Source organism: Medicago truncatula, chromosome 2 (genome assembly GCF_003473485.1).
Source record: "Medicago truncatula cultivar Jemalong A17 chromosome 2, MtrunA17r5.0-ANR, whole genome shotgun sequence".
Lineage (NCBI taxonomy): Eukaryota > Viridiplantae > Streptophyta > Magnoliopsida > Fabales > Fabaceae > Medicago > Medicago truncatula.
In genome coordinates this window covers 38,647,990-38,662,729 of record NC_053043.1, presented here as the reverse complement: position 1 = coordinate 38,662,729, position 14,740 = coordinate 38,647,990, and the positions used below count along the sequence as shown (strand labels likewise).

Genomic DNA, 14,740 nt, shown 5'->3' with positions numbered 1-14,740 from the left:
TAGTCTAATCGTTGAGATTTTAAAAGAGAATGTCTTTTAATTATTTTTTTGAATTGTAAGAGTATCTTATGCCGTATGCTCCATTGACCGAACCAAAGAAACTAGCTTATCACCGGGTTGGATTGATTTGGTAGAAAACTTACAGGATTTTTAACTCAACCCGAATTGATAAAATTTGAACTCCTAGTATGAAGCACCTCAGCTGGCTTAAAGTCAATATGAGTTTACCATTAGGGGTGAGAATAAGCTAGACCGTGTTAGGTTTTATGTAAATATGTGTGACTTGTTCAAAATATTCAAGATCCAAGGCTGGCCTATTACTTGGTATAAGCTTTTTATTTTATTTTTTATAGTCTAACCTTTTTTTTAAACATTGTTATGACATTCTATTTTACATTTGGTATGTTTCAGCTTCATTTGCATGTATAAATCTTTTTGAAATCTAACATGATACATTCTTTAACTTGATTTTACAATAAGACCTTTAAATATGTTAAACATTGATATAGACATGAATATTTTGCATTTGATTTTTCAGCTTTATTTGCATGGTATAACATAACACAGTGTTACACCCCTAATTCCTAGTTCCTTTCCTATATAAAAAAAGTATCAATCAATATGCTAACAAACCATTCAGATTCAGTTACAATTCCAACCAACTCAATAACTTCCTAAACAAGTCTTCTCTTTTTCTTCTCTTGTTCTTCTTCATCATCAAGAAAATGAGGAGATTCTTCATCTTCAACCCATGGATCATAGTTGCATTCATTGTATTCCTTCCTGTTCTTGTCTCTCTCAGAAACCCAAGAGGAGAACCTGAACCAGAAAACACCATAACACAAACAACTTCATCTTCTTCTTTCTCTCATACTTCTTTTCGTTCAGTCATTTTAGCAGCCAATACTTTTCCATTTGATTTCAATCAAAGAATCAGAGATGGTTCCAATCTTCAATATAATTTCTATAGGGATTCTTGCCCTCAAGCTGAAGATATTGTTCGTTCCGCTGTTACCGATATCTACTTTGATCATAGAGACCTTGCACCTTCTCTTCTTCGTCTCTTCTTTCATGATTGCTTCATCCAGGTAAATTAACTTAATCTTTTTTTCATTCTTCTTTAATTCTTTATTATCTGCTTTGATTATATTTACTGCATAGGATAGATCTTTGTTTCATAATGATTTTATCTATGTTTACTAAATCATCTTCTTGATTTCATAATGGTTTTGATTTGCTGTTCTAACTACTTGTGGTGTTGCCAAATCAGGGTTGTGATGCTTCCTTGCTATTGGAAGACAATGGTGATAGAAACGGTTCCTATGAGAAGCAGGCTATTCCAAATCAAACATTGAAAGGTTTTGACAAAGTTGACTTGATCAAGGAGGAGGTGGAACAAGCATGTCCCGGCATTGTGTCGTGTGCTGACATACTTGCTCTTGCCGCAAGAGATTCCGTTCTTTTGGTATGTTCCTCGCACCTATAAGTTTATAACATATATCTTCTGTTGAATGCTCTTAATTCTGATGCATTTTCACTTTAAATGCTATTTTGTGACTACTTTGATATGGTTTATGCTCAAAATTTATAACCGCAGGGTGGTGGGCCTTTCTATCCAGTTTTAACAGGCAGACGAGATAGCCTGCAATCGTTTTTCCACGAGGCAACTGATCAAATTCCAAGGCCTGACGATAACCTTATGCGCACACTGCACCTCTTCAACCTTAGAGGATTCAACGCACGTGAAACAGTCAGCCTCCTTGGTAAATTACTTTACATTTATGCATTTAAGAATATGATATGATAAGGTATATTTCGTGGCTGCATTGCGAACTGTTGAGCCTGATGCAGCCTCAACTGTGGTCACAAAGACATGAAAAACCTTGATGTCGTAGCTGAGATTGTGATATCACACATTTTTTAAAACCTTGAATAAGGCTAATGAGATCTGTTGGTTTCTTGATAATCTAAAGGAGGACACAACATTGGAAAAATCGGTTGCGATTTCATTCAGCAAAGGCTGTACGACTTTCAAGGAACAGGGCAACCAGATCCGAGTATACCTCTCGATTTTCTCAGTCAGATGAGGCTAAACTGTCCTGACAACAGTAAGAACAATTTCAGCAGCAACGGCACGTTTTCGTCGTTTACAGCTTCAAAGCCAATGAACGTTCATCACTCTAATGACAAAGGGATGTCATACATGCAAGCATTGTCATCTGCAGTGCCATCTGGAGCATCTTTTGACACTCACTACTATCAGAGTTTGTTGAGAGGAAGAGGGTTATTGTTTGCTGATCAACAGCTGATGGCTCAAGAGAAGACTGCCAGATTGGTTTCTGCTTATGCTTCAGATGACGGATCGACCTTTCGGATGGATTTCGCAAGGGTTATGTTGAAATTGTCTAACCTTGATGTTTTGACTGGAAATCAAGGTCAGGTTCGTCTGAATTGCTCCCGTCTTGTAAGCTCTTAAGTGAGTTGGTTCATATATTTCATTCTGGTTTAGAAAATTTGTTTTTTCCAATGTAAGTTTCTCATACACATTTGAGGGTAGTTTTGGCCATGTAAAGTGACAGCTGTTATGTGTTAAAAAATGTTTACTTGTTGCAAGGCTGCAATAAATATAAACAAATCAAAGTGTTCTGTTATGCTTTATTAAAACTTGGATTCCAAGGTATTGAAGTATATTTTTTTATAAGCTCCCTATTCAGCTCTTACAATTAGATATCAATAAATGATTCTGTGATGGTTCCTCTCCTCTCCTATCCATGTAATGTTTTATGAAAAGATTATTATGGTTTTGCAACAAAAAAGGCAAAGGAGAAATAAAGTTTTGTTCAGCCAAAAAAAGGCTCAAAATATTCATTGGACACTATTTGTCGATTAATCAGGAACACTTGCAATTTCAGGCAGCCCTATCTTGAATAAATTGAGCTGGATGGTTATTATTGGTAAACAATCACATGCTCATTGCTTCTTACTTTTACCTTCTAATAGAAAAAGAACATGCTAAATTATTATACTATAGGATAGGATAAAATAGCACAGAACGAAACGAGTAATTTTTATACTATAGGATAGTATAAAATAGCACAGAATGAAACAAGTAATGTTTTTGTATGCATTAATACAAAAACAAGTAATGTTTCTACTCAATGTTAGCAAGATACCATATCTTATTCAAGTTCCTCGAATGGACCGACTAATTAAGATATGGAAAAGACCAAGTCATTTGTTATCAACTTATGGAACACACTCATTGGAAATGCTTCAAGAAGGTTATAAAACTTTGATGCCATTCCAAGAACAAAACAAAAATCTCCACCTTAACCACTAATTTAGTGAACTGTAACATTTCCGTGTTAATATTTGGAAATTCTCCCAAAAGTTTTGATGCAGTGGTCTTCATACTTTAGTCCTTACAAATGCTCAATGCAGTGGAGGGGGAGCAAGCCTTCCCTCATGCCAATATTCTAAAGAGAGCAAATATAGTAAATATGCTACCGAATTGTTTAGAATTCTTCATATTTTAGCCATCACTCTATTAAAAAAAAAAAAACTTCCTTAGTCCTAAATATAATAGAATAATCTTTTATTAAGTTACTCGAATAGATTATATACCTAAACTATAATATAAACTAAATATATCATTTATTAAATAAATTTTGAATAAAGAATTTTTAACACACTTTTTCATTGGAAGTCTCTCTCACGTCTTTTTCTCTTGGCTCTTACGGTAACATTTCTTTCCTTTAGCGATTTCCGATTTCCCAAATTTCTCCTTTCTACCGTTCTTTTTCTCCCTTTCCCAATATTAACACTAATTTCAGGATTGTATCGCAATTTTAGTTTTCATTTCAATTTGAGAATGTGGTTAACGGTTTCATATATCAATAGTAATTTTTATAGTTATAAACTGAACCACTCTTTGTATGTATGTAAGTATATCTTTCACAGTGTTGTAAACCGAGCTTCACGGAAAAGAGTGGTTTGTTTAAATTCCGTTATGCTACAACTCTATAGCGCCTTTATAGCGCTGTTTGATAACAACTTGTACTAAATAGTGTATCGCAGAATAATAGCGATTTTTCAAATTTTACAATGATATAGCATCAATATAGTCGCTATTTGACAACATCGATTTTGGGGAAACATGTTTTTACTTTTGACTGGATATGTTCATTCTTCAATTTGATATGAATCCTTGTTTTTGCTGGATATGTTCATTACTTTTGACAACACCACTATTTGGCAATGCCAATATAGCTGCAATTTGATATGTTCATTACTTTTCTTTTCTTTTCTCGGTATTACTAACATTATTAAAGAAAATGCATGTACAAATTAGAAACCTATATAATACATCTAATATTTTAAGTGCTTGTTTTGAAACTTTCTTGGATAGAATGTCACGAACCCTGTAAACACTAAAGAGGAAGTGAAAAAAGAAAACTAAATAAGTTCACACAGAAGATGGTAACAAGGCAAATGGAAGCGATTCAGAAGAAATTGGCAATGCTAAATTACTCACGAGCGAATGCCCCTGCACAGTCTCTCCTATTTTCTAGCATGGAGCGCTATGCCCTTTTGGAATGGCTCTTCTTTCGGTATCTTCTTTTCTTTGACTGCTAATCACGATTCTCATTTTGAGCTATGAGGGAATTTTTGAAAACAAGTTAATGGAAACTGGAATTCTTAGATCTTAGATTTGAGTAGTTGTTTTTTGCACATTTTTTAGCAGCCATCCAGAGCTAAAAGTAGGAGGGTGGAAAAATGGGCAATTGAAAATTTGGAATATAAACTTATTTTGGATTTTCTTGGTTTAGTAAGTACCCTCCCTCCAATTTTTTTGTTCCGCATCAATATCATGTGGGTGATATTGGATTTGCAATCCAAGTTGTCATGCACTCCATTTTATTACTTCTATTCTTAAATAGACAATCATGTTGATTAAATCATGAGATTTGAAATAGTTTGCAGCCTTTAATTTGTTTACAATCAATATTGTTTTTTCAAATTTATCTGTTATAGTATTTATCTTTACTTATCGTTATAGGTTACCAAAAGGATGTAAAGTAATGAAAGGTATTGATAAAGGCATAATTAATTCAGTTGAAAATTTGAAAGTGATTCTATAAAATAGGAACTACTCTTTGAATTTTTGCATGGCCTTTGCAGTGGTCCCATTTCATAATGTTTGAAATTACCTTGTTCCAGCCTGTCTGCAATTGCAACAGTACTGCCAACACTTCTGTGATGATGTATTCCTGTCCTTGTTAAGACGAAATGACCTGAACTCTTGTACTTGCACCAGGCTATTAGGTGATAAGTCACCCTTTTCCCAACAAAACATACAAGGGGATGCACTTGATCGTGATGAGGAGACTGCTCCAATTCAGTGTACGAGTTTTCATTCCCCGTTTTTAAAGAAATTCCAAAATGACCTTGTTGATATAGCCCAGCATATAAGCTTTCATTGCAACAAATTTTGTGCTTTGTTCCTAATTCTGTATTTGTACATAGCAATAGAAAAAAGGTGTTCAGTTTCTTATATCAACCTGCTCAAAATCAACTATCAATGCTGCGATATTCTTGTACTATTCTGTTCATACCCTGCAAAGTGGCTTATGTCTTTTATACAGAATACAAAATAGGTGCTCTTTTATTCCATGATTATTGACATTTGGTCGGTTTTTCTTTTAATCATTTTTTCCTGTAAACTCTGGCAAACTAATCAGTTTCCCGCCTCTCTTTATGTAGCTGTGTTGACTGACTATTCACTTGCGAGTTTCTTCCTGTCGTCATTGCTTTGTCAAGTGTCAACTTTACTTTTGTCATATATCATTACAATTTACAAACATGTTTAGTGACTTGTTGTTTTAAAACAACATTGTCTCTCATGCACCATTTGACTATAGCTTCCTTTCAGTAACATTATTTCTTATGGCTTAAATGTGCAGATTTGGCTGAAATTGCTAAGTTCTTGGGCATTACGACAACTGTAGATACAGAAGCCATTCAAGTTAGTCATTTGATTACTTATATTATTATTTTTTTGCCAAATCCGTTTCTTTAAGAAGTCTATGTGGCTAGCAACTGGATGCATGTTTACAGACAAGTGTAAATTTCTTGATATTACTTTGTTATATGAAGCCTTTTCATTTCTGAATGGTTCTGATATTTTATGCACCCATTTTCATTTTAATTTCTTATAAAAACGGTTGGAAATATGGTCTTGCTCTTACTATCAACAAGATACTTATTGCTCTATTCTTTACTTTTCTTTCCACCAAGGCTGTTATAATCGTGACTTAAATTGCAAGGTCATGCGATTTCACGATTATACCTGAGCCTGGTGATCACAGTGAAATTGCAGAAAACCTAAAAAAATGTTGCAATCTTACGTTTTAAGATCTTGCAACCCCCTGTGATCCTAAGTAATTATTTTTGTAGGATCTTACAATCCTTGTTATGATATTACATTGTAGGATCTTGCTACCCTCTCCTGATCCTTGGCAAGATATTGATCTTGACAACATTGCTTTCTACTATCCTATTGTCTTTATTTGTGCATAGCTTTTGAATATTTTATTTGTAGGCGTCTCCTTTTCAGTTAGTACTTATTTTAAGGGAAATCTACTTATTTTAAAGGCGTCTCCTGGATTAAGTCTTAAGAGATGGTCCCTGTCTTGGTTTTTAGAGAGAGATAGTTGTTCTAAGATAAGGGCACATGGAAGAAAGAGTGGATGCCATGGGCAATCAGGCAAATTTGGAAAAATCAGTTGATGTGCTAAACCACGTGAATTAATTGGCCGTTTCTGTCTTAATTTGTTTCTAACTCACATGTGCCACTAATGATTTATAGCTAAACCATGGAGAGTTTTCCGAGCAAAGCTTAGAAAATCTTTAATGTTTAATAATAAGAAGACAAAGGATTCTTGCATGTCAGAAAATAAAGGGAGTTGTTGATAGGCTAGCTATGAGATTCAATATTTTTTTAATTAAAATTCAATAGTGTACCATCTTTATTATTATAGTTAAAAATGAAAATTTTAAGTTTTTGTTGGAATGTGATGTGCCATGCATTATAGAGGAATCAATACACATTTTGTTTATATTTGACCTTGATATTATGCATATATGTAACAGGGACATGGAAGCTATGAAGAGCGCACCGAAATGCTCCGTCTTATTGTAGATCTAGTGGAGGCAACTATCTATGCTGATAATCCAGAATGGAGATTGTCCTTGGTCTTATATATTTCAAAATGACGAGTTTTTCTTTCTTTCTGCAGTCAAGGTTTTGCAGAGTTGGTGTTGACATAAGTTTGGTTTGCATTCTTATTTCTGTAGTGTTGATGAGCAGGTAGCCAAGGACATCCAATTGATAGATTCCATTGCAGAAAAACAGGCACAAATATTTTCGGAAGACTATAAATTGTTTCCTGCAGATGTTCAGATTCAGTCAATATATCCATTGTAAAAGTTTCTTGCTTCTTTTTATTATCATGAATTTTTACTTTTTCAATTTGTGATTTCTAGTAGAGGAACATATCTTCATTTCATTATGATGGGCTTGCATTTGTATCTGAAGTTGCTTATTACTGTAACATCTGATATAGTGTTTAACATGTGTATCACATTACTACATATTTTGAACTGGATTGGCATAGTGTATAGTTCATGTCAAATGTTGCTGAGTTAAATAGAGACAAATATTCAAACTATATGATAATGACATTTCAGACTGTGATTTATGCACAAGAAACTGCTGTTTGGTAATTTTATTCTCCATGAATATGAGCATTATGAGAATATAAACTGATCAAAACCATTTAACATTCTTTTTAACCTCTTTATGTCCTGGAGAATATTTTATGCTCTCTTAATTGAATATTCACTATTTTTGTCAATATAACTTCTTTTTATCACATGGGAACTCAGCTTGGTAGAAACTGACACTTGTTTGCTTTCTTTAAGAAATTACAAGTAGATAACCTTCATATGCACTCACATTAAAATCTGAGAATTAAAGAATGATGCCATTGTTTGTATGATTTATTTGGTTTCAAGTTTATCTGTTTCCTTGTCTTAAGTAGTTCATAAAAAATCCTGCTCACACTTTGGGTCTGACTGTTGAATTTATTCATTCGATACACATAAACTGATTTATAATCGGAAGTTGGAGAGATTTATCTTTTACATGTAACAGAACTTTCTATCACATAAGTTGTAGCAACATTTTGTTTATTTAATTAAACTCTTTCCAGGCCAGATGTTTCTGAGCTAGAGTCAAAGCTTTCTGAACAATCAAAGATTTTGTTGAATCTTCAACAAAAAGTTGATGACTTGGCGTCCAAGGTTTTCTAAACATCTGAAATCCTATTTTTGTCTTCGAATTAATCTGAAACTTAATCTGAAACTTTAAATTTTCTCGTTTTTTCTCAGTAGCCATATATTTTTAACCTTATTGATGTTTTGTACTTTACATGATATTGATATCATTAAAATAAGCCTATTTTGGTCCGAGGCCCTTGCCGTAATGGACCAGGCCCTATTTTCCATGGATTCACACCGTCCACTGATAGGAAATTGGGTGACAGGGAAGTGCAAAGGAAATAATGGACAAGAAAAGAACCTTCAAGTATGTATTGAATCCCATCTTCCCATCCATAAGAAATGTGTACTGAAGGATAGGTAAAAAAGGGGACAAGGATGTGGGTTGTCTGGGAATTGGGTCCAAACCAAGATTAAGGGTGTATGAGAGGAGAAGGGAATAGGTGGCAAGCAAGGAGTGAGAGAGTAGGAAAGAGATGTGGGAATCCTGAATGCAGTGGGGGGAGAATGAGTATTTATTCGGGTATAGTATTAGTTCTCTTTCAAGATTGGGTTTATCCTTTTCTGTTTTGTTATTGATCATCTTGCCAGGGGTATTGCGTTACCATTTTAATTATTTCTGGCTTGCAGTATTATCTTGTAAAAAGGAACCAGCCTCTGTTAAGAGAGTTGTCAATACATTTTTCTTTGTTTTTTATCATGTTTGTAGCATGCTTACAACCCAGATGAGGAGTATGCTGAGGTGGAATCCCAATTGCGGACATATTTGGAATCATTCCTACAAACAGCTAGAACATTCAACTTGATTTACACCAAGGTTTGATCAGGATTTATTCTAATGTATTTTGCAAACCCTATTTTTGATCAAGGCTGGTTTGTATTTGTGTCTGAATGAGTGTGTGAAACTTTGAAAGGCACCAAAATCTTTCCAGGAAATAAAGGACGGGCATAGAAGAATGTTTATGACTATGACTATAACTGCATTTTTTTAAATTAGATTTTGTTTTGTTTTTGCGTTTTTCTTTTGATAAAAGACTATTGGTTTTGTACTTTTGTATGCATTGCATTTGATGAACTATAAATTTCTATTTGGAATACTTAACCCTATGTATTTAGCCAACTTTGGTCTGCCTGTATAGGAAACAGCACCATATTTGGTAAAAGTGGGAGACATGTATAATGTAAGAATTCAAGGGGTTAAAGGTACAGGTTCAGGAATAGGAAAATCAACATGACTTTTACCTATTTGCACTAGATGGGGTAGAGGTAGACATCATTTTGGGGCTGGAGCGTTGAGAGAAATTGGAAGAGATAAAGGTTAGTTTCAAGGAGTTTATTGAAGATAAAGGAAGGAGGATGGTGATTAAAGGGGATCCATGCTTCACAAATCTGCCTACCTCTTTTCTCTCCCTTATTCCGCATATAGTTACTACTAACTGCCAGTTTGGCTACCAGCCACCAAACATTTATGATGCATACTTTTAGGTGGTTTGTTTAGGTAGTTACAAATGATGCATGTTTGGTGAGATAAATTTAATTAAAAATCTCTCCAAAGTTAATATTAAGTCTCATAAAAGTATGTCTTCCAATGCATGACACTTGTCAAGACTAGGACTGATTCAGTGTAGGTCTACCAAAGCAGGATGCCATTATCTATACTAGTATGACACAATAGGATATTTGTAACATCCAAATGTGAACCATTGGGTATGATTAGGCTAATTTAAAATTTTCAACAGGGTTGAAGAGCTCAGAGTTAACTATTAACTTATACTCCTTCCGTCCCACAATGAGTAAGCCATTTGTTCATTTCACACATATTAAGAAAAGTGTATAAGTGAAAGAGAGAAAAATGGTTTTAAGTATCCTTGTCAAGTATTGGTGCATTCACCATCATCATAAATCATAATACAACATGGAAGGCATTCAATTGGGAGTGATGAAATTAATATTAATTAGACTGTATAATTGGAAAAAGGTAATTAATATTGCATTGAAAAGTGAAATAGGTCATTCAGTTTGGGACAACTTTTTTTACAAGTGGGTCACTTACTGTGGGACGGAGGGAGTAAGATTATTTAGGTAAGTGTCATTAGCAACTGTACAAGAGTTGTATGCGATATAATTGGAAAGTATTTTCCACCTAACTAGCCAAATTGAGTGTTCAAGCAAAGTTGATTCAAAACTAGACGAAATATGAATCTTGACCCACTAGAAAAACTGTGATGGGTTTAACTGGAATCTGAATCATTTTTAAGGTCATTGATTTGACTAAAATTGTGGATATTTAATAAAAGATCGTATTAATTATGTTTATTGCATGATACTTATACTTCGCATGTTTCTGTTTTTAGATTGCCATGACAATCAATACATCAGGAAACTTATCATTGCAATCTATCCTTGAAAAGGACAAATTATCTGTACAAAACTTTCCGGAATGGTACAGTTACTTGAGGACTGTCCTCAAGCACGAGAAAAAATTGTATGTACCTGAGCATCGACTTCCTGAAGCACCTGCTACTACTGCCCCTAAGGCTGACAAAGATGCTTACAAGAAGCATAATGATGATGCACTAGAGATTGGTTGTTTCATGCTTGCTACCATGAACTCAAGGTTGCAAAAGCAACACGAGAACATGGAGGCTTACGATATGATCATAAACCTCAAGATGCTCTTTCAAGAGGAAGCAAGACATGAAAGGATTAGGATTTCCAGAGCTCTTTTCCAATGCAAATTGGCAGAAGGAAACCCAGTTGGTCCTCATGTGCTCCAGATGATTGGGTACATTGAGAACCTAGAGAGATTGGGTTACCCTTTGGGCCTTGCATTGGCCACTAACTTGATCCTGCAATCGTTGCCGGATAGTTATAGTCAATTTGTCATGAACTACATCTTGAACAAAATGGACAAGAGTCTGCCAGTGCTTGCTAGCATGTTGAGAACTGCCGAGCAGATTCTCGAAAAAGGAAAAGGGAAGACCATTTTGATGGTCCAAAATGGAAAGGAGCAGAAGGATAAGGGGAAGAAGAAGTTTAAGCCAAGTACTTCTAGCCTGAAAAGGACATCAGGAAACTTATCACTGCAATCTATCCTTGAAAAGGACAAATTATCTATACAAAACTTTCCGGAATGGTACAGTTACTTGAGGATTGTCCTCAAGCACGAGAAAAAATTGTATGTACTTGAGCATCGACTTCCTGAAGCACCTGCTGCTGCTGCCCCTAAGGCTGACAAAGATGCTTACAAGAAGCATAATGATGATGCACTAGAAATTGGTTGTTTCATGCTTGCTACCATGAACTCAGAGTTGCAAAAGCAACACGAGAACATGGAGGCTTACGATATGATCGTAAACCTCAAGATGCTCTTTCAAGAGGAAACAAGACATGAAAGGTTTTGGATTTCCAGAGCTCTTTTCCAATGCAAATTGGCAGAAGGAAACCCAGTTGGTCCTCATGTGCTCCAGATGATTGGGTACATTGAGAACCTAGAAAGATTGGGTTACCCTTTGGGCCTTGCATTGGCCACTAACTTGATCCTGCAATCATTGCCGGATAGTTATAGTCAATTTGTCATGAACTATATCATGAACAATATGGACAAGAGTCTCCTAGTGCTTGCTAGCATGTTGAGAACTGCTGAGCAGATTCTCGAAAAAGGAAAAGGGAAGACCATTTTGATGGCTCAAAATGGAAAGGAGAAGAAGGACAAGGGCAAGAAGAAGTTTAAGCCAAGTACTTCTAGCCTGAAACCTGTGGGCGGGGTGAGAAAGAAGGGCGCCTGCTTCTGTTGTGGTCAGACCGGACATTGGAAAAGGAACTATGAGAGGTATCTAGAACTAGAAGAGTGCAAGAAGAGGAAAGTAAGTGATGCTTCTATTAAGGTATATTTATTTCAGAAGCAAATTTATCTACTTCTGCGTTTTGAGTATTAGAAACCATACTACATATGGTCTCACATTTGTTCAAATGTCTAATATCTCAAAAAGTAATAGGGCGTTGTATAAAGGCGAAGTTGACTTACGAGTTTGAAATGGTGCATAAGTTGCTGTATTAGTTGCCATCCCCCAGTCCCATTTTTTATGCCGGCTCCTCTGCAATCTGGGACTGACAACATAAAATAGTTGTAGGGACTTATATTTTGACTTTGCCTTCTCCCAGTCCCTGTCATCATAGAGAAAAATGCCCGCTGTGGGGGTCCCAATCAGGGAAGTTCCTATAGGGATCCCCAAGGGCGGATCTTCCCAGGGACCCCTGGGAGCCATGGTACCCCCCAGATATTCTATATATATTAGATTAGGCATAATATGTATATTAGAACTTAGTAGGTGCAGTGGAAAACCACTGGACCAGTTAACAATAGTATCCTTCTCACGAAACAACTAAATATATATTTCATACAATTCTGGCACCCCCAAGAAAATATTTCAAGATCCGCCACTGGGGATCCCCATGTACTGATGAAAATTGACATCCCTAAGTACCGATAATATTCTGCTCTTGCAGCTTACTTTCGATGGAAACTAGATATATTTGGTGTTAAAACATCCTTTTCACTTGTAGACTTGGCAAATGAAGTATTCATGTAGATTCCACTTGAATATGACTCAAATAATAGGTACCAAGTGTGCTGGTTAGAAAAGACACTAAACAGACTGAAGCAATCCTCTCTTGCTTGGTTTTTCACCAAGAGTGTGATGTCATTGGGATTTAGACAGAGCCATGGCAGTGATGTGGATTATATAATCATATTTGGTGACAATGATGTTGATAAACATATCTTGAAAGAAAATTAGCAGCTCAAACTGGGATGAAATATCTTGGAAATGTGAAGCACTTTATTGGGTTGAGATTGCCAACTCAAAGTAAGGAATCTTTATCTCCCAATGTAAGTATGTTGAATTGGTATACCGGTGGCTATGCAGCCCAATTACCAGTTCCATTATATCTGAGAAGCACCGGAACTTTAGGTGAGTCGAGCTTGAGTTAGGCCTAGCTTCGCTCAACTAAACTCACTTCCACCCTGACCAGCACCATGTGGAGTTCCTTCCTCCATTAATATTAGCATATTCAAAGTTGTTTCAACAGAGTCATCCATAAATTGTGCTGAAGAAGAGGAAGTGCCCCTGATGCTAGGACATATCTATGTAGCATAGGACCTTTTTTGAACGATGCATGAAGCTAATTTATAATGTGTCTTTCATGTATACATTTAATACTAGAAGTTATGCTTTGTCATAAATAAATATTGAAGGAGAGTTCTTAAAGCGTGCAAAACACTACTTTTTTGTGTGATTACTTGATCTTTAAATAATTTTCAATTTTGACTAGTCATGTGAGATTGCATGGTCAATATTGTTTTTAATTTTATCTATAAGACAAATTTCTCATTTGATATGCCCCTAACATATGCACAGAAGATCCGGGGAAGATTATAAACAATTGCTTTTGTGTAGGAAATCCGGCCATGGACGCACATGATGGAGGTTCCACAACTTCATGGATTCGGACCAGCTGCCAATCGGCTATTGGAAGCTTACAAAATGCTTTTGAAGGTAACGTTTCCATGCTTGGCTCACATCTTAAAAGTTTAAAGATTCCTTACAGAAATTGAGCAATGTTTTTTAACCTTTCTATCAAACATTGCTCAATTTTTTCTGCTGTTATTTCTTGTCAAGCGAGAAACGAGCAATTAAAAGTAACCATGTTTTGAATAATAATCTTGTTGATTTCGATAGATTCTTTTTTATATGAATCTGTTTGTTTGCAACAGTTTTTGGGGAACCTACGAAATCTTAGAGATTCACACGCAGCTCTTGCTTTTCGATCTTCCGAAACTTCTGAAGGGCCTTCTTCTGTCACAAAAATAATCTCTGAATGTGAATCTGCATTGACTGACTTAAATCGCAGTCTTGGAATTCTTTCTGCTTCCATTGCTCGTGAACAGGGAAATAAGATGAGCACTTGATGAAACAATGAGTTAGTCTTTATTCTTTTGGAATGTGATCTTGTTGTGCATAGTATTCATATTTGTGGACATAAGATGTGACGATGTGGTGTGAAGTCTGCAGCTCTATATTATGCGAACAGATTATTTATTTATTTTTGGAAATTCGGTATCCTGTTCAAAGACCGACTAATTCAAGGGAGCCCAAATGAAGTCGTTTATAATTTGCAGTTTCTTTTATTTTAAAATCGCAACAATGGTTGTAAATGTGTGTCCGATGTTTTGATTTACCATAGGATAAGATTGGTCCAGTGATGTGTACACTTTTATAAATAGAAATTTAATTTTAACATCAATTTGAGACACCTAAATTTGACAACTTTTTACATGGTTAACACATTTAACCCACAGTTTTTAGAATTAAATTGAGAGTTTTTCTACTTGCACCCT

General features: G+C 35.4%; 2 protein-coding genes across 2 annotated transcripts; both read left to right on the top strand.

The window, feature by feature from the left end:
- The first annotated feature begins 664 nt into the window (after nt 1–664).
- On the top strand, nt 665–2,535 carry LOC25487268 (putative Peroxidase 48). The gene is made up of 4 exons (XM_013609157.3): nt 665–1,088; nt 1,271–1,465; nt 1,598–1,763; nt 1,974–2,535. Exons 1-4 carry the CDS (start codon nt 726–728, stop codon nt 2,474–2,476), a joined length of 1,227 nt encoding a protein of 408 aa, XP_013464611.2. The 5' UTR covers nt 665–725; the 3' UTR covers nt 2,477–2,535.
- A 1,941-nt stretch (nt 2,536–4,476) lies between these two features.
- Nucleotides 4,477–14,487, top strand: LOC112419107 (AUGMIN subunit 7). Its single transcript, XM_039831094.1, has 9 exons — nt 4,477–4,610; nt 5,318–5,403; nt 5,964–6,025; nt 7,153–7,244; nt 7,357–7,482; nt 8,274–8,364; nt 9,050–9,157; nt 13,800–13,898; nt 14,117–14,487. The coding sequence occupies exons 1-9, from the start codon at nt 4,477–4,479 to the stop codon at nt 14,309–14,311; spliced, it is 993 nt and encodes a 330-aa protein (XP_039687028.1). The 3' UTR covers nt 14,312–14,487.
- The last annotated feature ends 253 nt before the right edge of the window (nt 14,488–14,740 follow it).